The 26,157-nt window shown below is 41.3% G+C and overlaps 1 protein-coding gene across 3 annotated transcripts; it reads right to left on the reverse strand.

Moving 5' to 3' along the window:
- Nucleotides 1-204: 204 nt before the first annotated feature.
- Nucleotides 205-19,735, reverse strand: ZBTB21 (zinc finger and BTB domain containing 21). Of its 3 annotated transcripts, none has more exons than XM_083362879.1 (2): nucleotides 19,659-19,735; nucleotides 205-4,013 (listed from the first exon to the last, which is right to left on the reverse strand). In XM_083362879.1, the coding sequence occupies exon 2, from the start codon at nucleotides 3,999-4,001 to the stop codon at nucleotides 822-824; it is 3,180 nt and encodes a 1,059-aa protein (XP_083219005.1). In that variant the 5' UTR covers nucleotides 4,002-4,013; nucleotides 19,659-19,735; the 3' UTR covers nucleotides 205-821. The 3 variants fall into 3 exon arrangements, with proteins under 3 accessions (XP_083219005.1, XP_083219004.1, XP_083219006.1); XM_083362878.1 differs by lacking the exon at nucleotides 19,659-19,735 and adding an exon at nucleotides 10,624-10,665; XM_083362880.1 differs by lacking the exon at nucleotides 19,659-19,735 and adding an exon at nucleotides 6,028-6,196.
- Nucleotides 19,736-26,157: the final 6,422 nt, after the last annotated feature.

Consider the following 26,157-nt stretch of genomic DNA (forward strand, 5'->3'; position numbering starts at 1 on the left):
CATATGTACATATATATATATATATATATATATATATATATATATATATATATATATATATATATATGAAAGAGTTAATTAGCAAGGTCCATTCAAAAAGCCTTGACAAATACTTAAACATATATATATATATATATATATATATATATATATATATATATATATATATATATATATATATATATATATATATAAATGCTCATATATTGCTAACCTTTGATTACATCTTATGCAATATCCATTCAGAAAATTCCAGTAATGAAATTATTCCAAGATAAGCAACCTTTTCAGTAAGGGTCAAGTTGATTCAATTGAGGTTTTATTCATTATTGCTAATGTTCAACAGGATCACGGCCAACACAGCAAAACACTCAATCCGCTTCTTCCCTTAACATCAAATGAACGACTAATATATGGAGCTCATGAGTTATTCTCTGTAAAAACAACTAGCATGAACTTTTCCTGTACTCTAAATACTTAAGTCATTGATTCTTTTTACATGTATCCATGTTTACCAGTATAACATCATGAGAAATATATACTCAGATTTAATGAATGCAATTATTCTATATCTAGGAAATCTGAAATCACAATATCAAAAAGTTTGCACAATTTTCCCTAGTAAGGATAAATTTAACCTTCATTTCTATATCCAAAACACAGCATCACAAATTTCAAGTTTAATTTTGAGAGGTTTTTTTTTTTTACCCTTTGCATGTGTATGCTATATATATCTACTTTCAGTGATACAATTTCAGAAACATCACAGAAATTAAACAGATATCTGAAACTTTCTATAGGCACTCTTTTAAAAGTTTTCTTTAATTGTGTGTCTGTTCATGGCTCCAAAGACTAAATGCAGTTTTGAATGTCCTATGGCAAAGTTTGCACATATACTGTCTTTTGAATGTGATAGCTGACAGCGGTGGAGCATGATAAAAAAGTGTGTCAGACTTCTGTGGAACAAATTTCTCACTACCTGAAGGGGTTTCTGACAGGCTTGTAGGACTATCCGGTTCCAAAGGCTGTATTTTGGGAAGCGGAGGGGGTGGAGGCAAAGGTGGCGGTGAAGGAGAATTGGCAGAAGAACACACCTCGGGTTCTTTCCGCAAAGGCTCTTCCGAAGCTTGTGCCATATGGGACTGGAAATGACTCCATAGGCGGAAATTGGTTCGGAAAGCCTTATTACACACATGGCAAATAAAGGGTTTGACTGAGCATAAAAGCTCCTGGTGACGCTCTAGCTGCTTGTGTACGGTGAAAATTTTCCCACACTTTTCACAGGGCCACAAACCAGTCTCCTTATTAGCAATGCTCTCCTTTGGTTCCCGGCTGCTTTCAGAGATCTCCTCTTCTACATCATCCACAGGTTCTTCTTTGATCTGAACTTTCAGCTGCTTGGAAACACTAAGATCTTCAGGGAGGCACGAGGAATCTTCTGAATCGAAATTGATTTGCTCTGAGGAATCACTAAATACACCATCTTCTTTAGCTGCCACAAAGCTGCCGATTTTGTTAGGCTCTGCTTGATGGTGTGGCCTCGGAGCATGACTTACTTCACCATTCTGCTCCAGAACTGGCAAAGAAAAGTTCTCCGTTGGAGCCATGGTATTTTGATTGTGCACCTCAACTTGATGACGCCAAATGCTGAAGGAGGATTTAAAAGTTCGCATACACTCCAAGCAAGTGAGCTTCTTGTATTCACATGTGACTTCATGGCCAAACTTCAGTTCGGGAGAAGAAAACAAAAGACTGCAGTAAGCACAAACTGTTGCTTTCCGGCACAGCCGCTCATGATTTCCTTGTTCAGTAAGAGAGGAAAGCTTAGCATTACAAATACGACACTGATAAACTTTTTTGTTTTCCACTGGGTTTTCACTGCGACTATCTTCTTTTGGTTTAATGGGAGTTTTATTTCCTCCAACCAGTTTTTCTCCTGGATGCATTTTTATATGCTGTTTAAACTGTGACAGGAAGCGATATGCTTTCCCACAGTAGGTACAAATGTAAGCTCCTCTATTTCTTGACCTCAGATTCCTTTTGATTACGTGTTGAGCTTGTGAACTAACTTGTCCCTGAAACCCTGGTTTTCCACGTCTTAATTTAACAATCAAAGCCTTTTTAATTTCCCGTTCTCTTACAATATCAATTAATTTCCTCTGGAATTTTTCATCTAAGACAGCATGGGAGCTAGAAGCAGGTGAGGGGTTCTTTACAATTCCATGTTGTGTCTGGCAGTGGGTCCAAACTTTGAAGTTTGTGTGAAATCTCTTATGGCAAATATCACAAGCATATGGTTTCTCTGGATTATGGTACATATTGACATGACGATGTAGGCCTGCTGTTGATCTGAAAATCTTAAGACAGTGTTTGCACTTAAATTTTTTGTTAGGCTTTGTTTCTTCCAGTTCACCACTTTCATCTCTGCTGACATCTGAATCTGGGAAATCAACAAAAGGCATAGGATTCAAATTCTCTTCAAAATTGTCCTCTGACTCAGGGGAAACATGTTGGTCCACCTTTATTTTTTTGAGTGGTAGCCTTCTGTCTGCTTGAAATCTTCTTTTAGCTGGAAGTCTGTTGAGCTCACTGTGGTCATCTTCTGCTTTAAAAGAGTTAGTGAGTTCCCTGTGGTCATCTTCAGTCTTAAAGGAGTCACTTTTGCTGACAGATGATAAAGGATCTCCCACTGTAATTCTTATAATTTCAGATGGATCTGAAAGAGGACTGCTAGGTTCAGTTTTAATCTGTAATTCTTGAGAATTCATGTCCCTGTCTGTTGACTGAGAAGCACTGAAGGACCTAAGACGATGTGGATGCATTATTTGTGTCTTATCGTCAGCAGCTGCTATTACTGAAGAATCTTTCATGGGCGACTTTTGTGATATTACATTCAACATTATTCCTTGTGCATTGTTCCCTACTAAAGACCCTTGAGAAAGCTTTAAATCAATAGAAGGTGAAGATATAGGAACTTGACTATCCATTGACAATGACCTTCGCAGAAGACTTTTTACAAGTGGTCCACTCCTGTCGGTACTTTGGCTTTCAGGACCAGCTATCCTAGAAGGGATTACTAATCCTAATTTTGAATAGTATAGTAAATTCCTATCTTCACCTGGACTAGTTCCTTTGTCTCTTTCATTCAGCAAAAATGTGGATTCTGATGAACTGCGTACAGATTCAATGGGTGGACAAACCTGTTTCAAGGATATTTCCTCTGCCTTTCCTGTTAATAGTTGATCACTTTCTCCTAGTTCATCAGCTGCCAGTTCTTTCTCTACGAAAGACTTCTGTGGTGATACTGCATTTCTTTTCATTCTATTTTGATCATCCATTGTAACTGAAGATTCAAGGGACTTGGAGTATCTTAAAGAACAATCTTTCAACCATCTCTTTTCATTTAATGACCGGCTATGTTGAAATTCTGTTGATTGCTGTGGCCACTTAGTTTTGGTGGCAACTGATGACAAAAAATTAGAACTATGGCTTATATCGTGGAAGGTTTGACCAGCATTTTCCCCCTGGGTTTCATTTTTGCTCTGACAAACAATGACACTTCTTTTCTGGGAGCCACTTTCATCATCTTCTTGGAATAGTATTTTCTTGATCGGACATGCGGGCAAAGGAACTTGAGGACTTCTAGATACAATGTTAGTAAGAAAGGAAATTCCGAGACTGTAGCCTACTTCTTGCACACCGGCCAGACTGCTTTTCTCAACAAACAAAGATGATGAATAAATGTAGTTTAATACATTGTCAAAGGTATCTGGTTCACAGAAATCAAGTTGAAATACTGACTGAGACTCATTTTCTTTCTTAGTGAATAGAGATTGGAAGTATTCACTGCTGGCAGCTAGAACATTTTTGTGAGCTCGAAATTTTTGATCTCCTACTATGAGAACAACATCACAAAGTTGTCCTTTCAGACGTTGCTCATTTAAAGCACTTAAAAGAGAAATAGCATGTGCAGGATTTATATAATGCAAGAGTCCATCCATGATTAGGTTTATCTGAAAGACAAAAAAGACAAACTTAAATTCACCAAATAATTTAGATGGAATAAAAATAAGTCAAAGGAGCATTTTAAAAATAATATCTCCAAAGCATAATATGGCCTTAATATGTTTTGTTTAGGTTTTTAACATGTGTAACATTCTGTATCAATTAAATCAACATGGTATATATAGATATATATGTAAAATGTACTACAGTGTTCAACCAGCCTAGTGCACAATCAAGGAGAAAAAGTCCACTTTGATTTTACCTGCATATATAATTTAAATATTTACCAAACAAAACAAAAAAAGTTTTAGCTTTCCACTACACCTCTGTAAAACCTAACAAAAATAAAGACTGAATTGAAAGTAAATCTGGTTAAATGTTTAAAGGCTTCTTTTGAGACAATCCCAGTTTAATAAAGTGACACAAGGGGTACTGTACACTCATGTGGGTTGAACTTGAACGAAGATAATTGTGCAAAGTTCCAAGTGAAATTTATATTAAGAATTAGTTATATATAATTTTGTCACAAGTATCATTGCGAACCAACAACTACCTTAATCCAGATCTAACCAAATATGTTAGGAGAACTGAGATTCTTGCTCTTCCAACGTATACACTGAGATACATGTAAACAACTTTTCTAGTCATAAAAGTCAAAAATAAAATGGGTAATGGTTTAGAGAGCCCTATCCTGGGAGGGAAGCAGATATATAATCTGCAGTAATGAAACATATATGCAGGGCTGTCCAGGGTTGCCTCTGAGGGGTCCTTGGTGCTCTTTGAGGTTGCTTGTTTTCTTTTGCAAATGTTTCATTACCTTAACTAGCTAACATCATCAGTGCTTTTAAGGAGTGCTGTTTGCTGTCAGTTTATATTCTGATGTTTTGCCTGTTGGGTGTGGATGGGGGTGGTCTCAGGGATTCTTTGGTTGGGCTGTTTACTAATGGCTCTTTGGCAGTTTCTTGATTGGGGTATTGCTTACTTGATTGTTGGTCTGAAGTTGACCTTTGAGTTAATCTATGTTCATCTGAGTGCCGATTACTGGTGGCGAATTATTGGGATATTTTTCTCTCTTGGGCTGGTTGATTGTCTCTTCTGCAGTCTGTAGATGTTGTTAACGTCTATGTATCTATTGATGGCTGATTTGTCGGAGTGCCAGGCTTCCAGAAATTCCCTGGCATTTTTGGATTTGGCCTGGTCTAAGATCGTCACACTTTCCCAATTGAAACTATGGTTAAATCTGTCCATATGTTGTGAAATTAAAGAATTTTAATTTCATGCCCTTTGACTGCCAGTTGGTGCTCATGGATGCATTCTGCCAGTCTTCTGCCTGTTTGTCCTACACAGTGGTGGTTGCAGTCAAAAGACACAAAGCAGGATATACAGAAGGCCTTTCAGCATCGCATGCAATCCTCATGTAATCCATGTGCTCTGAAGCAATTATTGCTCATTTCTTTTCCACTGAGTCACTTTGACGCAAATAGTCAGCATGTCTGTTACATGCAAAACTTTCTATTAACTTTCCCCAACTTGGCATCCCTGATACCTGGGTGCCATCATCTAGAAATCTTCAGCAAGATCAACTGTAAGAATTCTGGCATCATGGAATCTATACATCCATGGGCCAGATAGATTGAAGATGACTGCTTTAAAAGGTAAGAGAATATAGATATTGCAGGTCAGAGCCAATACATAATCTTTTATATAATTCACTGAAAATTAATCTAATATTTTATTCTTGACCTAGAAAGAAAGAAAAAATAGAAACTTCAATAACTTTCTCAAAAAGTTAAAATAGTATTTTGCTTGAATACTTAAGAGGGCAAAAAGATTCTAAAATAATTTTGGGTCAATCTTAAAATTTAAAACATATTTAGTTGGAAATGTCACACAGCAGGAATATTCCTCTGTAACAGAGTGTTGGACCTAAGTCAAGTTCTGAAGGGTCCTTAGTGCTCTCTAATGTAGGTTTTTTTTTCTTACAGACATTTCATTATCCAAACAAAGTAACATCCTCAGTACCAGTAAGGAGTGGGGTTCGCTCTCAGTTTATATTCTGGTGGCTTGCCTGTCAGTGTTGGTGGGGGTGGTCTTAGAGGTTCTTTGGTTGGGCTGTTTATTGTTGGCTTGTTTGGCAGTTCCTTGATTGGGGTGTTGTTTACTTGATTGTTTGTCTGATGTTAACCTTGGAGTTAATCTATGCTGACCTGGGTGCTAATTGCTGGTGGGGAGGTGTTTTGGCTTGTTGATTGTCTCTTTTGCACAGTATATATTCTTTACCTCTACATGTCTCTTGTCAGAGTGCCAGGCAATGCCCTATCATTTTTGGATTTCACTTGGTCTAGGATGGTCATAGTTTCCCAATTGAGACTATGGTTATGTCTCTTCATAGGTTAGGAAGTTAACAAGTCTTCATCATGTCTTCTAACTGCTACTGTGTTTCTCCGAAAATAAGACCTGGTCTTATATATTTTTTTGCTTCCAAAAGAGGCACTAGGTCTTCTTTTCGGGGAAGGTCTTACCTTAGGACTCTTGCAGTCAGGCCTCCCACACCCCGATACCTGTTGCGCCGCATGGCTCATCATGCCGATGCCACCACTCACTGCTCACAGCAGAAGGCCGAGTAGTGCTTCACGCTGGTGCCGCTGCTTGCAGCAGGAAACCTGACAGACCTTTGGGCCATTTCCGCTGCTTGCGGCGGGAAGCCGTGCAGCGCTTCGAGCTGTTTCTGCTGCTAGCGGCAGGACGCCACACGGCTGTTTGGGCAGTGCTTCGGGTCATTGCCGCTGCTAGAGGAAGGAGGCTGTGTGGTGCTCCGGGCCGGTGGCAATGGCCCAAAGCACCCCACGGCATCCTACCATGAGCAACGGCAATGGAGTGAAGCACCATGTGGCCTCCTGCCATGAGCAGCGGAAACAGCCTGAAGCACTGTGCAGCCTCCTGCCGCAAGCAGCAGCACTGGAGTCACGGGCCATGCAGTGTGACAAATGTCAGGGAATGGGAGGCTCCTACTGGTAAGGTAAGCAGGCGCGGGGCGCGGGGGTCAGCTGTACCCCCCACCCCCACCCTAGCTTGATTTTTAGGCATGCACCTCACCCCAAAACTAGGGCTTATATTAGGCCCAACCCCCAAAATAAAGCTAGGTCTTACTTTCGGGGTAGGTCTTACTTTCAGGGAAACATGGTAGCTGGTGTTCATGCCAGTCTTATGTCTGTTTGTCCTATGCAGTGGCTGTTGCAATCATTATACTGTATGTTTATTTTTATTTTATTTGTTTATTTTATTGGATTTATATACCGCCCTTTCCCGAAGCACTCAGGGCGGTTTACAGGGTACTTAAAACAGTGATACAAAAATTAAAAACCATTGAAAACAATTAAATTTAATCCCTGAGAATAAAACCCCAATTATAACTAAAAACTCTCAGCCTGGGCCGGGGAGCTCGAAGAGCCAGGTCTTCAAGTCCTGGCGAAATGAACGAAGGTCGGGGGCAGTCCTAAGTTCCACGGGCAGCTGGTTCCAGAGGGCAGGTGCACCCACAGAGAAGGCCCTCCCCTTGGGTGTTACCTACTGGCAATCTTTAACCGGCGGCACCCTGAGAAGGCCCTCCCTGTGAGAGCGCACTGGACGAAGGGAACTTGATGCCACCAGCAGGTGTTCCCTCAGATATCCCGGACCCAAGCCATTAAGGGCTTTATAGGTCATCACCAGCACCTTGAATCTCACCCGGAGGGCAACCGGAAGCCAATGCAGCTTGCGGAGTAGATGTGTTACATGGGAGTGTCGGGAAACCCCCATCACAACTCGCGCGGCCGCATTCTGCACCAGCTGAAGCCTCCGAGTGGTCCTCAAGGGCAGCCCCATGTAGAGAGCGTTGCAGTAGTCTAAGCGGGAGGTCACAAGTGCATGAGTGATTGTGCGTAGAGCATCTCGGTCCAGGTAGGGTCACAACTGGCACACCAGGCGAACCTGGGCAAAAGCACCCCTGGTCACGGCTCATATGTGATCTTCAAAATTGAACCGTGAATCCAGGAGGACGCCCAAGTTGCGAGCCCTATCAACGGGGGGTAACACCTCACCCCCCATCGTTAAAGATGGAATAGTCTGGTTAACCCGAGATGCCGATATGCACAGCCACTCAGTCTTGGCAGGATTGAGACGAAGCCTGTTTCTCCCCATCCAGACCCGGACCGCCTCCAGGCAACGGGACATCACGGCGAGGGCATCACTGGGTTGGTTCGGGGTGGAGAGAAAAAGTTGGGTATCATCAGTGTACTGATGATACCCCACCCCGAAACCACGAATGATCTCACCCAGCGGCTTCATGTAGATGTTGAACAGGAGGGGAGAGAGAACCGACCCCTGAGAGACTCCACAAACAAGAGGCCTCGGGGCGGATCTCTGCCCTCCCATCAACACCGACTGTGAGCGGCCCAGGAGATAGGAGAACCACCGTAAAACAATGCCTCCCACTCCCAACCCCCTGAGACGCCGCAGTAGGATACCATAGTCGATGGTATCAAAAGCCGCTGAGAGATCTAATAGGACTAGGACAGAGGAGCAAGAGATCAGAGATCATTCACCAACGTGACCAATGCCATCTCCGTGCTGTGCCCGGGCCTGAAACCCGATTGGTACAGGTCCAGATAATCAGTTTCCTCCAGGAACAGAGGAAGCTGATGCGCCACTACACTCTCAACAACCTTCGCCAAAAAGCGAAGGTTGGAGACCGGACGATAGTTATTAAAACAGCCGGGTCCAGGGCAGGCTTCTTGAGGAGGGGTCTCACCACCGCCTCCTTGAGGGCGGCGGGGAAGATACCCTCCTTCAAGGAAGCAGTTATTACTGCCTAGAACCAGCCTCGTGTCTCCTCCCGGGCCGCATAAACCAGCCAGGAGGGGCACAGGTCCAACAAACAGGTGGTGGAGCTCAGCTTCCTCATCATCCTGTCCACATCATCAGGGGAAACAGGATCTAACTCAGTCCAGATAGCATGCTCAAGACCGTCCGATTCCTCCACGTCAGACTCTGCCCAGTCAGAGTCCAAACCGGCCCGGATCTGAGTGATTTTGTCCATCAGATGATGACTAAATTCCTCGGCCTGCCCCTGCAAGGGCTCCTTTCTCACCTCCTGATTAAGGAGGGAGCGAGTCACCCTAAACAGGGCGGCCGGGCGATTATCTGCGGACGCGATGAGGGCAGCGAAGTAATTAGCCCTCGCCGTCCTCATCGCAGCAAGATAAGACCTTATAAAGGTTCTTAGCTGCAATCGGTCAGATTTGGAACGGCTGGACCTCCAACCGCTCTCTAGACCCCGTCTCTGACGCTTCATCTCCCGGAGCTCCTCAGAAAACCATGGAGCCCAACGGGATCTGCACCAGGTCAGAGGTCGCAAGGGTACAACACAGTTGAGTGCCTCAGTAGCCGCCTTTTCCCAGGCATCAACCAAGGCATCAACTGGGCTGTGAGTGAGGGTGATGGGTATAGACCCAAGCGCCATCTGGAACCATTCACGGTCCATTAGGCGCCTGGGGCGGAACCATCTGGTCGGTTCGGCAGCCCAGTGGCGGGGGGTGGCATAACGGAAGACCAGCCGTAGGAGATGATGGTTGGACCATGACAGGGGAACAACGGCCGGTGAACCCCTGCCCAAATCATCCAACCATTGTCCAGACAGGAACACCAGGTCGAGTGTGGCCCCCCACATGAGTCGGGCCTTGAATTAAATGGGTCAGGTCCATGGCCGTGATGGAAGCCATGAACTCCCGGGCTAACTCCGACGACCCTCCCAGGGAAGGCAGTTTGAAGTCACCCAGCACTATGAGCCTGGGGAACTCCACCGCCAACCCTGAGAGGGTGTCGAGCAGCTCGGGCAGAGCTGTTGCCACACAGCTGGGCACCAGGTATGTGAGCAACAAGCCCATCTGAGCCCAAAGGCCACATCTCAGGAGGAGGGACTCACTCCCGCCAATCTGGACAATGGTGGTCTCCCACGGACATAAGGTCTTCCTAATAACTACCGCCACCCCACCACTCCTACCCTGAGCCCGTGGCCGGTGTAGCACTCAGAAACCTGGGGGGCATAATTCGGTCAGAGGGACCCCTCCCTCCGAGCCCAACCAGGTTTCCGTAATGCATGCCAGATCCACGTGTTCCTCCTCGATCAGGTCACGAACGAGGGGAGCCTTATTAACAACGGATCTGGCATTAAGATAAACCAGCCTGAGCTCAGGGGCCTGATCACCCTCACCCCCGGACAAAAGGGTGCTAACCGGAGGGTCGGAGCTTGTAGCTAACTCCTGTTTTTTCTTCTGGAGCTACTGGGTCTTTTGGTTTACTTAGTATATTTTGAAGGGCTTTAGTTGGCTTAGGTGCTATGCTGATTCCATGTGGTTGCAGTAGTCTGTTGGAGGTTTCTGAGATGTTCTTGATGTATGGCAGTGTTACTCTTTTTCGAGCTTGTGTTGGTTGTTCTATATAGGATTGAGTAGTCAGGCACTTTTTGATAAAGTTGCCTCGATAGCCATTTTGTTGGAATATGTTGCATAGATACTGTTTCCTTTTTCTGCTCTTCGGGTTGCTGCAGTGAGTTTGTGCTCATCTAAATAAAGTTCTTACACAGCTTCTCTTGTGGGAGGTTGGGTTGTTACTTTGGTAGTGGAGCACTTGGTTGCTGTGGGTAGTTTTTCTGTACACTTGTGTTTCCAGTTTGCCATTGTGGTCACTGCTGATCAGGATGTCCAGCAAGGGTAGCAATTTGTTGTTTTCTTCTTCTGTGGTAAACTTGATTCCTTTGAACATATTGTTAATAGTTCTGTGGATATTATCTATAATTAGTCTTTTTTATTATGGTAAAGGTGTCATCTACATATGTGATCCATATTTTCAGTTGTATTTGTGGAAGTGCTATAGCTTCTAGATGTTACATAATGACCTCTGCTACAAGCAGAATTAAGAAGAAATTTCCTGGCAGAACAGTTAATCAGTGGAACAACCTGCCTCTAGAAGCTGTGAATGCTCCAACACTGGAAGTTTTTAAGAAAAGATTGGACAACCATTTGTCTGAAATGGTATAGGATTTTCTGCCTGAGCAGGAGGTTAGATTAGAAGACTTTCAAGGTCCCTTCCAACTATTCTATTCTATTCTATTCTATTCTATTCTATTCTATTCTATTCTATTCTATTCTATTCTATTCTATTCTATTCTATTCTATTCCTATTCCTATTCCTCATTCCATTCTTCCTAAAAGTGGTGATCCCATAGGTGTCCCTTTAACTTGTTGGTAAATTTGTCCATCAAATTGGACAAAACGTAGGCAGAGATTTATCAGATCCATAATCCTGGGTGTTCCAATCTCCATCTAATTTGGTTAAATTAACTGTGCTGTGGAACAATGTAGTCATAGATTCTTTGGCTAATTCTGAATCTATGGACGTGAACAGGGCTGTGACATCAAATGAGACCATGATTTCAACCTTATCTATAGTCATGTCTCTGAAGGCACTGTAGCAGAGAGTTGATGGAATGTTTGCTCCCTCTTCCGAGGTGCCCAAGCTTTTTTGTTAATTCTTTTGTGATATTGTAGATAGGGGTCTCCAGTCATGATACAATTGAATGGAAAGGTATGTCAGGCTTGTGTATTTGGGGTCATCTGTAGAAGTGTGGGAGGATGGATCTACTGCTTCTCGTCTGTCACTGTTTCTCTTTGGTAATTTGGCTTTTTTTACTGAGGTCATTGATAGTACTCTTGATCCAATTGTCTAGTTTTTGTGTTGCATTAATGTTCACTGGGATGTAAGTTTCTTTGTGTTCTAGTAGTTCTGCTTTTTGTAGATATTGTGATCTAAGCCCCTGGAAAGATCACCAGAGACTTAATTCTGTTTTTTGTGCCTTCTTTGCTGTAAAATACAGAAACTTCATTTTGTATCAAAAGTAAAAATACTGTCACTCTATCTGGATAACGATCTGGTACAGCCCTTCAAACAACATTCTTCTGCTAGTCACTGGCTGAAATGCTTAGATGGGATCCAACATAATTATTTATATTTAATATCTTATTTTCTGCCTTTCATTGTAATTGCTTAGTTGATTCATGAGATCTTTTTTATTGGATATACAGAGCATATTTATTTGCAATATGTAAGGAGTACAGAACAATTTATGCAAATGCATTTGACCAGATATAATACTAGCAACAGGTTTAGCATTATATGAATGTAAACAGCAAGCATCCTTCCTATTTCCTCTCTTGTCTTTTGTAGCCATGAGAAAGCTCCAACTCTCTATTTTCTGCTGCAAATTTGTTAGAATCCTCTTCTCCATTTTCAGATGTAATGGGGAGTCTAAACAGTTTAAAACAGTCTCCCCTTCACAATTGTGCAGAAGAGAAAAGTGGAACTAGGCTCTTTGCTCTTTTTTCTAGTAATGCTCAAAGATGGTTCATTCTTACATCTGCAAGAGATCTCATTCTTTAACAACTGAAATACCAAAGAAAATCAAGAAATTTAATCCTAAATCCATACTACTAAAAATAAATAGAACGTACCAGAAAAGCTTTTTTTCCACTTCTTGAAAACACTTCAAAACAAGAAAAATCTTAGATTCAGGACTGCATTTATTCCTTAATTGGCAATGATTCTGAAGTCTTTATGTCATCTAGTCTGTTATGGGGAAAAAAGAAATTATGTCTATTGTAAAACAAAATTAACACCCAGAATGTTATAAGGAGCAATTTCTGCTCCTTGGACATGTAAGAATAACCACACTAAAATGGTTTTCTTGAAGACTTATCTTTTCAGAATGCAATTTAAGTAGGAAACAATCTGTTTGGGAAACAATTCAAAGTAATTGGTTATAACTTCTAACTCTTTAATGCAATGGGACTAGATTCATTCTCAGATGTGAGTCTGATTGTATTTCAAGAATCTTCAAAGAAAACCTCTCCCTTGTACATTACATTTCTGAGGCCAGGGGCTGCTTCTAGATTTTGGAATTCTTGGTTAAAGAAGCCAAACTAATTCAAAATTTGATGTTCCTTTTGCAAAAAAAATTATGTTCTTTGTCAGACAAGCTTTTGGACTTAAGTAACAACAGTTTGGTCCAAGGTACTGTTTGAGTAATGTGAAGCAAGCGCATGATTTTTATAATAATGTCTTGAAAGTAACCCCATCAACACTTCTGGAAGCTGCAGAGGGATCTGGAGAAGGAGAACATCAAGAGGATGAAGATGCACAGATAGACGAGAAGGGTACAGGAGGAGTTCAAGCTGCAACTCTTTTGGATGATCTTAGAGAACAGAGGGTGACGCGTGCTGCCTTAAAACGCTCAAAAAAGGAAAAAAAATAAGATCAGTAGAAATCTATGGAACTTCCACAAAATATTTATAGTTAAGTGGTAGTTGTGTTTTTTTTTTAAAAAAAAAAAAGTTTTGGGATGCTATGTATGGTAATAGATTTTTTTTTTTAATTTGGAATTAATGGACAACTTACTACAGAGGAAGAGGAAGAAAGTTTTGTGGGTTAATGTGGGTTAATTTGTGTAAGAACTATTTATTAATGTGCAAATGAGAATATGTTAAGGTAATAGTGAATTGTGGAAGAATATAGATGGGAATGATGCTAGTTTTCTTTTATTTTAGTTTTTTATATATATTTAGTATTATTAAGGATTGGTTTACTATATACAAGCTAGAGAGTGATGGATTTTAGAGTTTATAATTGTTAGTATATGATTGTTTATGATTGCCTTTTAGATATATACCTTGTATTTTGCTCTGGGAAGTCGGGGGGGGGGGGGGGGGAGGGGGGAGGAGGGGAAGTGGAGGGGGGGAGGTAGGGGAGGGAGGAGGGGGAGGGGGAGGGGGGGAGATAGGGGGGAGGTAGGGAGGGGAGGAGGGAGGGGGAAGGTGGGTTTTTTTAAAGGAAAATTGTATTTTATAAAACTTTTCAATAAAAAAAAAAAAAAAAAAAAAAAAAATTAAATAATAAAAAAAAAAAAAAACAGTTTGGTCCAAACAAATGTGAATTGATAACTGCTAGTTACTGCTTAATATATCAAACGTTTTAACTGATTTTATTTCATGTTTTGATTGTATTTTCCTATGATTTAATTACATTAGCAATCCCCTGCCCTCAACTCCTGCTATGGTACCTGATCATGGCAGGGTATCTGTGTGTTCCTGGGAGGGAGGAACATGAGCAAAGAAAGCCAGGAGTGCATGCCAAGTGCATGTGTATGTGTATGTGTGTACACGTGTATAGTCCTTCAATGAAAGTCATCTCACATGTCCAGCTAAAGCAAGAAGGCTTCTATATTGGGCATCAGTGATATAAGAAAATGCTGGAGGCAAATGGCCATTGTAGTGATAATGACAAAGGCATCAATTAACACTGAGCAGGAAATGGCAATTTGATCTACTCTAATATTTTACCAAAAAATCCATAGAATATAAAATGCAAAATGATTGACAATTAAATTTATGTCAGATGAAACTGACATGATGGCACATGACCAATAAAAACACAAAAACTGAACACAATAGGTAATAAAAAGCAGAATACTGTACAGATTTTATTACGAAATTATAGTCAGCTTTTTGATGCACGGTAACAGCCATCTGGATACAACGGCAAAACAACCCCTAGTCGTGTGTTAGATATTCTGAGTGTTCACTACAAGACCATTACAAATAATTCAGCCACCTATTACAAATAAGTTTTTTTTTTTGATTCACAAGTTCAGCATGGAAACCTAGACACAAATGGTTGTATGCGCTTAGACCAGGGTTGTCAAACTCAATTTCATTGAGGGCCGCATCAGCATTGCGGTTGACCTCAGGGGGCCAGGTGGGTACGGCCAGGGTGGGCGTGGCCTACTGGGTGGACATGGCCGGCTCTACATCATTCGCCTCAAGGGTGCCTATGGGGGCCTAGGCAGGAGTGGGGCAGATCTGAGGGTCTCTGGCAGAAGGAGGGTCTCTGGGCCAGGGCCAAGGCAGTGGGGGCCGTTCCCTCACTGTTTCCAGGATGGCTTCGCGGGCCACATGAAACCACTTCACGGGCCGGATTCGGCCCCCGGGCCTTGTGTTTGACATGTCTGGCTTAGACTTTCGCTTGACAGACAGCTGAGCTAAATCAGCAATTGTCCATGTCATTTAAACAACCTCTGAGGATTCGGTGAACTTGTTTATGAATCCCAGAACAGAACTACCCTGGTTGGATTCACTTCCAACTACGGCCCCTAATGTTTGAGCCAGCCAGGTATGGGAATTCCCACTCAAATCTTGCCTCTGTACTTCTAAAAGAAACAATTTTGAGTTCATTACTACCGCGAGGCACACGGCTCTGTCCAACATAGTTTCCTTGTCAACCTTGGAACTCTTTCTTATTTGCTAATCCCTCCTCAACTTTCCTTTGGGACTAGCTAAATATAATAGGTAGTTGTTCAGGTCTTCTAAAAATAAAATATAAGAGCTCTCAAAATTTTAATATTGGAAGAGAAATTTAAAACTGAATATGCTGCAGTGGAAATTTACTAGGTGAATGGAGAAGATGAGAACCAGGAAAGGAGAGCACAAAGAAAGGATGTTAAGTGAAACACGTAGGCAAAAATTAGCTGGGTCTTAAGAGTGGGAAAGGAAGAAGACAAGCTATCAATACATCTGTGAGAGAAGATAACTAGCAAAACAGGAAAGGACCTATTTTTTTCCTAAGAGGTCATTAAAAAAGGGGGCATTAAAAAACTGAGCATGTGCAATTAGTTGATTAATATTAACTGACACACCTTGCATAAATAATCTCTTAATTTTAATGTACATGGGATGTATGATTTAGTATGTAGCAGGAAATATGTAGGAGGCGGTCGGAAAGTGTGTAACCTTATAGTACCTCAGCCAATGGGGAAAGAGAAGGGATGTGCGGCCGGGGCCAGGGATGTATAAAAATGGGAATATTTTGGGTTGAAACTTTGGAGAGAACCAAGCTTTGATAACTTCTCTTGCCGCTTATTGCAATAAACAAATCAAAAAGCCTTCACTGTGTCTTGGCTGGTTACTGGTCAGGCGAGTTTTGTCTCTCTCTGGTGATGAAGCAAAGTGGCCAGGAGCACATAACATTATCCAAAATATCTGGACTTTTTTGTTTGCTTGTGGCTCAGTGGGTTAGGACGCTGAGCTTGTCGATCAGAAGGTCGGCAGTTTGGCAGGTCGAATCCCGAGTGTTGCGTAACAGAGTGAGCGCCTGTTACTCGTCCCAGCTTCTGCCAACCTAGCAGTCCAAAAGCACGTAAAAATGCAAGTAGAAAAATAGGGACCACTACAGTGGGAAGGTAACAGCGTTCCGTGCGCCTTTGGCATCTAGTCATGCCGGCCACATGACCACGGAAGAGGTCCTCGGACAAGCGCTGGCTCTTCGGCTTTGAAACGGAGATGAGCACCGGCCCCTAGAGTCGGAAACAACTAGCACACCTGTGCAGGGGAACCTTTAACTTTAATGTATGTAACTAATGGTATCTTATGTTGTTTTCAAAATATTTTTAATATCTTAGTGCCACTGAGGCATTAAAAGTAGAATTGCTAACTGCAGTTGTAGGGTAGGATCATATTCGTAAATGCAAGGCAGGTTAGGAGGCAGTCGAGAGCTCCTTTAGCACAAGTTTGTAGTGGATCTTATTTTCCTCAGTTTGCTTTCCCTGCATAATGGGTTGCTGCTGGAGACCAGAAGAAAAATGTACATTGAGGGGGGGGAAAATATTTGATCCCCTGCTGGTTTTGTACATTTGCCCACTGATCAGTCTGTAATTTTAATGGTAGCTTTATTATAACAGTGAGAGACAGAATAACAAGAAAAATAATCCAGAAAAATGCATTTCAAAAAAATTATAAATTTATTTGCGTTTGAATGAGTGAAATAAGTATTTGATCCCCTAGCAATCAGCAAGATTTCTGGCTCCCAGGTGTCTTTTATACAGGTAACGAGCTGAGATTAGGAGCACTCTCTTAAAGGGAGTGCTCCTAATCTCAGCTTGTTACCTATATAAAAGACACCTGTCCACAGAAGCAATCAATCAATCAGATTCCAAACTCTCCACCATGGCCAAGACCAAAGAGCTGTCCAAGGATGTCAGGGACAAGACTGTAGACCTACACAAGGCTGGAATGGGCTACAAGACTATCGCCAAGCAGCTTGGTGGGAAGGTGACACCAGTTGGTGCGATTATTCGCAAATGGAAGAAATACAAAATAACTGTCAATCTCCCTCAGTCTGGGGCTCCATGCAAGATCTCACTTTGTGGAGTTTCAATGATCATGCGAACGGTGAGGAATCAGCCCAGAACTACACGGGAGGATCTTGTCAATGATCTCAAGGCAGCTGGAACCATAGTCACCAAGAAAACAATTGGTAACACACTACGTCGAGAAGGATTGAAATCCTGCAGCCCACAAGGTCCCCCTGCTCAAGAAAGCACATGTACAGGCCTGTTTGAAGTTTGCTAATGAAAATCTGAATGATTTAGAGGAGAACTTGGTGAAAATGTTGTGGTCAGATGAGACCAAAATTGAGCTCCTTGACATCAATTCAACTCGCCATGTTTGGAGGAGGAATGCTGCCTATGACCCCCAAGAACACCATCTCCACCGTCAAACATGGAGGTGGAAAAATTATGCTTTGGGGTCTTTTTTCTGCTAGGGGGACAGGACATCTTCACCACATCAAAGGGACGATGGATGGGGCCATGTACAGTCAAATCTTGGGTGAGTACCTCCTTGCCTCAGGGCATTGAAAATGGGTCATGGATGGGTATTCCAGCATGGCAATGAGCCAAACACACAGCTAAGGCAACAAAGAAGTGGCTCAAGAAGAAGCACATTAAGGTCCTGGAGTGGCCTAGCCAGTCTCCAGATCTTAATCCCATAGAAAATCTATGGAGGGAGTTGAAGGTTCGAGCTGCCATCGGCTTTGAAACCTTAATGACTTGGAGAGGATCTGCAAAGAGGAGTGGGACAAAATCCCTCCCGAGATGTGTGCTAACCTGGTGGCCAACCACAAGAAATGTCTGACCTCTGTGATTGTCAACAGGGGTTTTGCTACCAAGTACTAAGTCATGTTTTGCAAAGGGGTCAAATACTTATTTCACTCATTAAAATGCAAATCGAATTTATAACGTTTTTGAAATGTGTTTTTCTGGATTTTTGTTGTTGTTATTCTGTCTGTTAAAATAAACCTACCATTAAAATTATAGACTGATCATTTCTTTGTCAGTGGGCAAACGTACAAAATCAGCAGGAGATCAAATATTTTTCCCTTCACTGTATGAGCTAAAAGTCTGCCAGTTAATTTGAACTGCAATACTCATGATGATCCCTGGACAGCAAGATCAGTGACAAGAGATTGTGAAAATTATAGTTGTAGATACATAGACAATTGCAGGCTTCCTATCATTGGCCTACTGCGATACATGACTCTGCCTCTGTCCTCTTCAAATATGAACCTCTCCCCATACCTCTCTGCTCCCTCTCCTTCCCACTAATCACAACAGATTTTGTTTTCTTTGTGTTTTATCCAGTAGGCTTCTACAGAAACATATATTGGCTGATGATATAAATATGAAAATTTTTACACTTGGCTGCGACAAATCGGTCCTTATTAGTACTGACACTAGAAACATAATTAACCAATTATCACTCATGAAACTGAAAACCCTCTACCACAGATTGATTTGTACCATGAGGCAAACATACTTTTCAAAAGTCTTTAATGAAAGCAGTGCTTCTAGTCAAGTGTGGTTTCCCAGCAAACTGCAACGTGAAAAGTAGCCCATACAACAGATGCTCTTCTAAAAACGTATCAGGACATTATTCCTATAATTTTCAATTCTCACAGTACAAATTAAATATACCTTGAGAATATTAGTTAGGGAAGACGAGTTCAAAGGAAGTCCTGTATTTGTATAGGCTGCATCCCAAGGCCTCCCAATTTAAATGTTGGTATCTCTGGCTAAGACAACTTTCTCAAATTATAATGTCTTCCAGACGTTTTGGTTTTTAAATTTCATAATTATTTATTTATGGTTGCATTGATAGGAACAAAAAGCAAAAAGCATTAATGAATCCTGAAACCTAAAAGACATTCAACACCCACCCTTCCTTTCCGCAGAGAACGAGCCTGGCCCAATTATGTCTTGCCCAAAATGACATCATATGATTCAAAGCCCATTACTGTGCATTCATTTTCGCGCATGCTCATTCCGCTTAATTATACCCCACCCCAAACATTATTCCTAAACTAACCGCGTAGGAGGGTAACGCTATTGTATATGGGCAAAGCGCAGGCGCAACAGAGAAAAGAAAGCCTCCGTGAGCTAAAAATGGGCAACAGACATGCGCGCTAGGCAGCTAATAAAAGCAACGTGAATGTATGCCACAGGGCGAATGCGTCTATTAGGACGCACGCATGCGCCGTGAGGGGGTAAGAACTCGTTTTTTTGTAACTGGCGCAGGCGCACACAGGGGCTTAAGACCGCAGCCCTACTCGGCAGGGGAAAATATACCTCAGAGTTACGTCAGGAAAAGACGCCTTTGTGCACGGGGAAACCCGAACCTTTGTCCAGGAGGAGTCCCACCTTAAAGGAGCAACAACTGGGGTCTCTTACTTACCTTCCGCGCATCCCCTTTCCTTCCCCCTTCGGCCGTCTCCTTTTACGATTCACCCGCGCGCGCCGCCGCCACCGCCGTGATTCCATCCATCTTGAATTTGACGTCATCCCACACCAGGGATGAAGTCATCGTTGGGAACGCTTGTCACGTGCGCATCTTTTCGATTGGTCGAGGTTAGCCGGATGGAGGAGGGAGAACGCGCCCGATCCTCAGACTGGGGGCGGGGGGGGGGGGAGGAAGGTGGTGGTGGTGGTGGAGGAAACGCGGGTTACGACGAAGAGCCCTGAGGGGAGACTCCCCTCCTCCGCGGCGGTTCCCTTCTTCTCCCCTTTTTGGAAGCGCCGCCGGGCCGTGCTCGGCCCGAGACCACGCAGTGAATGGTGGGAGAGCCGCCCGTGAGATTGCGGGGCGAGCCTCCACCGTTGAGGCTGACAGAAGCGGGGCAGGCAGTGCTGGAAAGGCGGTCCCGGCTACACTGCGCCTGAAGAACGCTTTGGAGAGGACGAAGCTTTTGTCGGACTAAGGTTGCAGAAGCCAGTTTTCAAGCACGCTGTTTTCGGCTCCAGGATGGCAGATTTCCCCGAAGGAGGCAGGCCGAGGAACTTCCAAGAACCAAGACTTCAAATTGGGGGGAGGGGGGAAGGCGAGAGTTTTATGGGGTTTTTTATTATTTGGTGACAGCCCTCGGCCTTTTCCGGAATGCTATTTTTTTTTGTTTTAAAGTTTACAGCAGGGGTCTTCAAACTTGGCCCTTTTATGACTTGTGGACTTCAACTCCCAGAATTCCTCAGCCAGCTTTGCTGGCTGAGGAATTCTGGGAGTTGAAGTCCACAAGTCATAAAAGGGCCAAGTTTGAAGACCCCTGGTTTACAGGCTGTCTACATAAGCAGAATAAAACCGGTTAAGAACTAGGCAAGCTGTACGTGCCTAAAATAAAGTAGCTTCAACCTACAGTTGTCAAAACAGAAGTCCGCTTGCAGAGCTGCCGAATTTCGTATTTTGAGAAAGCCATGCTGCGGGTTGTTGTTGTTTTTTTTTCTACGATAAAGTAGCGATTGCCTTAATGACCTGATTCCCTTAGTAGTAATATCCCACCGGTATTAAGGTGTCTCTGTTTTTTTAATACATAGATATTAAATCTATCCTTAACAGATGTATGTACAGTATCTATCCTTGAAGTTTTATTTTATAAGCGTTTTTAACCAGCCACAGTATGTAGAACTTCTCAATAATTTTCTCATGACACATTCTGCATGTAAGTTAAATAAAGCAATACCATACCGTTTGGGTGCATTTCTTCCCCAGTTTTAAATCATGCTTTAGATTTTGCTTCAATTTTTTTTTTTTGCCTTTGGGTCATCTCATTAATTCCTTAATGGGCAGATGAAGTGGTCTGATATACCCATGTTTAAAGGACTATTCATGATAGACCATGCAGCTAAAAGCCGTTGTAGAATCAATAAACCAGTCGTTTTGGAACCACCTTGCCATTTCCGTTTTACCAATGTGATCTGAAGTGTTTTCTAAACATAAATTGTATATCTTGACAGTTTTTGTTGCACATTCTGCAGCATCTGGATTGTAAAATCTTGATTTATGATATAAATACTAGTGTTTCATGGTTGAATTTTTTTTAGTACAGCCCTTTTCTGGTAGTGGAGTATGAATTTATCTTTTCCAGTCCCTTGGCCACTCCTGTTTTCCATAATTGCTTACAAATGTCAAATGTCTATAAGTCATCTTGCAAGGTTTTAAATTGTTTGTTGGGCATTTTGCTTTTAACTATATTCAATATTCTTAGGCAAAAATTATTGTATTTTTTATTCTGGTTTATAATTTAAAATTTAAGACATTCCAATTACAGTTACTAATGACACAATAACCTGATTTTAGTAGTGACTTAAAAGTATAATATGAGATACTCTAATGTATAATGTCAGTTTCTTACATTAATTTTACAATGACTGCAAATCTTGTTCCTTTTATTTTTTTCCTTGTTTTTCCTTTGATTGTATCTGTAAATCTAATAAATCAAAAAAGGAAATTACAGAATTCGAAGCAATCCTTTATCCAAAGATAAATGTCATGAAAGACAAAGAAAACAAAACTGTATCCCCATAAAAAGCAAAACCAAACTGACGATACAGCAGCTTGTTCACTGAATTAGAGCTAGGCGTACCGGAAAATAAAAGAGAAATGGTATCTAAAAATGTCCCTAAATACAAAGTTTTTAATTAAATGTAGAAAAAAGTTCATTCCATGCAAAATCTTCCATTCAAAATTAATTACATTCCTTCAGGTTTTCCATTTGTTAATACTGTACATATTTTATAGGGATGTAAAAAAGTTCTTGGAGAGATAGGGCATAAGATCTAAAATGCAATTTTTGCTAATAATTTTAATGGATAAAATTGCTCATATGTGCTCTAGATTAGCAGCCAGGTGGATAAAGCTTGATGAGATAATATCTTTTGCTGTTATCTAGAACTGTCTGAGGCTGTGGAACCCAAGCTAGTAAACAGTTGTCTTAATCCTAACTTTTATCATTTATGTGCTTGACTCTGTTCTTATGGTTAGTTAAAGCACATAGGGAGAAAGCAAAGAGATGGGTTCAGGCAACAGTCAAATAGGAAAGTGCCAGCCCTTCTCAAGGGACCTGCTTTGGTTTCATTATTAGCAGATCAGTGGGGCACAGTGAAGAACAAGTTCACCATGCAATAAATACGAAGATTAACAAGTACTGTGCTATAACTTTTGTCCTCAATGGGAAGATGACAGGAGAACAGTTACGTAGAACTGTGGAAGAAATGATTCATTTAAATCTTTGGCAATCAGAATTCACTGAAAGTCCTTTGATTGCTTTCAAGAATGACTCATGGCAGGACAGGAGTGAAGAAAGTATGGCCATCTTCTATACACACTAGAGCAGACATGTCAAACACAAGGCCCGGGGGCCGGATCCGGCCCGCGAAGTGGTTTCATGTGGCCCACGAAGCCATCCTGGAAACAGTGAGGGAATGGCCCCCACTGCCTTGGCCCTGGCCCAGAGACCCTCCTTCTGCCAGAGACCCTCAGATCTGTCCCACTCCTGCCCAGGCCCCCATAGGCACCTTTGAGGCGAACAATGTAGAGCTGGCCACGCCCACCCAGTAGGCCATACGCACTCTAGCCACGCCCACCCAGTAGGCCATGCCCACCCTGGCCATACCCACCCGGCCCCCTGAGGGCAACCGCAATGCTGATGCGGCCCCCAATGAAATTGAGTTTGACACCCCTGCACTAGAGTTTGTAAGTGTTTCTATAGTGTCATCCATAGTATCCAGCACAGCCTATGAAGACTAGGGATAAATACAACATTTTGTAGCAGTTCTGCTGTTTCCTGAATGGGTCCAGTTAGTTGTGAGAGAAGGGCCTACAGGTTTTCCATTGTGTGCTCTGGATTTGGTACTCTTCCCCCAAACTTGTTTAACAATATAAAACCAATGGGAAAGGTCATCCAGTGTAAGATACCATCAGTATGAATATTTGTTATTGTATTCTATAACAAGATTATAAAAACTAAAAAATACAAAAGATAAATTGAAAGAAACAATGAAAGTCTAAAGACAATAACAAAAGAAACAAAACCAACCAAGAAATACCGCAGGAGAAAAAGGAGCTGCCGCCCCCTCCCTTTAAAAAAAGAAACCACACAAATGAAATAGTAGCAATACCAAAGCATAGGATATAAATTATTGGTATTGTCTATCCCTATGGAGAGCACAGTTTGGAGATCCTCTAACACATGACCCTGACGATGGAAGCTATGACTAGATGTGCACCTTGTACAATAGGGGACACTGACGATCTTGTCCATGTCGCTTCACGTGTAGCTTATAATTTTCATGGCATTGCCTTTGTAGACCACCCAGAAACTTCAAGTAATACTAATTGCAGAGTCTCATCTGCTTATGAGAATTATTGCCTTGTAACTAAACGATTTTGCTGGAAGAGCTGCTCTAGTTTGTGGTTTGTTTCTGAGGGCAGTTATGAGTAGCTTAGGGCAGGTAGCCAAGGAATCTACAAGACATCATATTCCAAGTTGATTCTACCCATCAAACCTGAGTGAAAAGAGGGTGCCTATTGAAGCTTCCATCCACCAAGAAATAAAGCTGCCAAGACATTCTCTCTGAAATTTCTCAGCTTTGCCCCCTGAAATAAGGGGAAGTCCCATCCTCATTGCCTTCCAGAATTTGGTTTACCTGGAAGGCTATTGGGACTTGGGTAATATCAGTGACAGATGTACAATATAAACTTTAAAATGATGTAATATAATGCAATATAGTTTCAGATTGTTGGGTTTTATGTATCATATTAAATTGGCTCCTTGTTGCCTTTTGAAGAGTCTTCTAAAAATTGAAGGAACTTCATAAATTGGTAAATATATAAATAACATGCCCTTGAATTTTTAAACAAAAGCAAGACATACCAGGTGGTTCAGGGGCTTTCCATAAATCTACATAATTTATAGTGCATTTGAAAAAGAGATCTTTAATTTTGTTTTTGTAAGAATAGTTTATGTAATATATTAAAGCAGGAAGCTAGAAACAATAAACAAGTTAATAAGGTCCTGTGGGAGTTTCTCAGGATACGGCTTATTAAAGGTAGAGCCTTAAATGATCAGAAGGTGATTCAAAAGATTTAACTATGTTGGCTATGTGCATTTTGCCAAAACAGAAAATGAGTGTCCAACTCAAAAAATTGTAGCAGAAGTCACAGATTTTCTCATGAGTTTGAGGTAGATAAGTGGGTAGATTGATGAATACATATAGAAAAAAAGAGACACAAACCCACATGGCATACACAATCTGTAACACACCACACTATACCATGACCTGAGGATCAGATGTATAGTGTGTGCAGCTACTAAGTTTGCCTTCCAAATGTTATCTTTTGATGGGGAATTTCTTTGCTTTCCAGTCTTATATTTAAATCAGAGTAGAAGATAGCCAGAGTATTATCCTCTGTGAAATGGGACAATGGTTGTTCTCATATTTACTAGAAGTTCATATGTATTTACCATAACTCTGAGATATGCAAGATGAGACTTTCTCTTCCTTTTTTTTACAATGCCAGCTTATTTTTATCTCCACCAACCTAATCAGTGAATATATTAACATATCTGAACTATAGATATATTGATACTGTTTTTCCAAATACTGTTTTGAATTCCCAATGGAATACTCTTGATATGTTTCCATGGCACTGGTGCATGATTCACTATGGTTACCATAGAAATAAAATACACAGTATCCTCTAGGGATATAAAAAAAACTATTTTTAATGCAACCAATATGATTGCTTTAAAGATTTATTGGATCTCTTAAATTATTTTACAAGACTGAATTTGTGTATGTGTCCAGAAGTGAGAATGGGAACAGAAAAGAAAATCAGAATTTTTTTTAATTAATTTTTCCTGTGTTTTATTAGATTAGCAAGAAAAATGGAAGGATTAATAATATCAAGTTGGAACTGTCTGTAACCAAAATCCAAAATGTTTCTTGTAAATGTTGTCTCAGGTGCTCCTTATGTATTGATTTTCTGCTTAGTTCCTTATATTGTATACTTTTACAATCATGGGAAAGATAGCAGAGAGGAAGTGCTGATAAAATATGTGATCCCCAAAGACTTCTCAAAAATACAGTCCCAAGTGGAAAATACTTGCATAGATTCTAAAGACCTAAGGCTACTGAGAGTATGACCACACAAAATACAAAGTAGCAGCAGAACCAATTCATTCATTAAGACTACAATCCTAGGGAGAAAGTGCCATAGAGGAACTAACTTCTTTCAAACAAACGTATTCTGTTAGTGATCTTTGATGAGAAATAGTCCTTAAAATTGCACTATATGAATCAAAATCTTTCTAGATTATGTTGAAGCTGTTAGAAACAGACAGTACATATTACCATCTCTAGAGGCAAAAGTTATTGGATTACTGATATTAAAGACTGTGGTGGCTATATTCCCTGAAATAAAAATGGTGAAATATAAGAAATTGATTTACCGTAATTTTTCTAGTTAGTTGCCAAATTTACTATAGCATAGCACTAGAAAACCCTAAATATTTAGTCCAATGTATATCAAGATGAAAACAAGTTGTAAAGACCTTCGTAAGTGCTCTAGAAATTATGGTGGTATGAGAGAATGGATTTATACCAGGTTTAAATGCCACTTCTTTTGTGGCATTTCTTGAAATTGTGATTGCTGAAAATTTGTAAAGTGGTGTCTTATATTTATGTGGAAATTACACAAATATAAAACTTACCAACTTTTCCCTCTAAGTTTGGGTGGGGGTGGGATCACAATCACTTTGCATTGTTGCCTAATCAGCTGGAGCCTTTTCCGCTTTCTAAAATGTGCAATACCTAGCCACTTTCATATTTTTAATTTTAATCTTGGCCTTTCACTTGTTCAATATTTTATTTATTTCTCTCCTGCTTAGCTCTGTCTAGAGTCT

This window comes from Vipera ursinii, assembly GCF_947247035.1.
Source record: "Vipera ursinii genome assembly, chromosome: 4".
Classification (NCBI taxonomy): Eukaryota; Metazoa; Chordata; class Lepidosauria; order Squamata; family Viperidae; genus Vipera; species Vipera ursinii.

Bases quoted from the DNA above. Each gene is read 5' to 3' on its own strand.
- ZBTB21 (XM_083362879.1), bottom strand. From the start codon at position 4,001: ATGGATGGACTCTTGCATTATATAAATCCTGCACATGCTATTTCTCTT.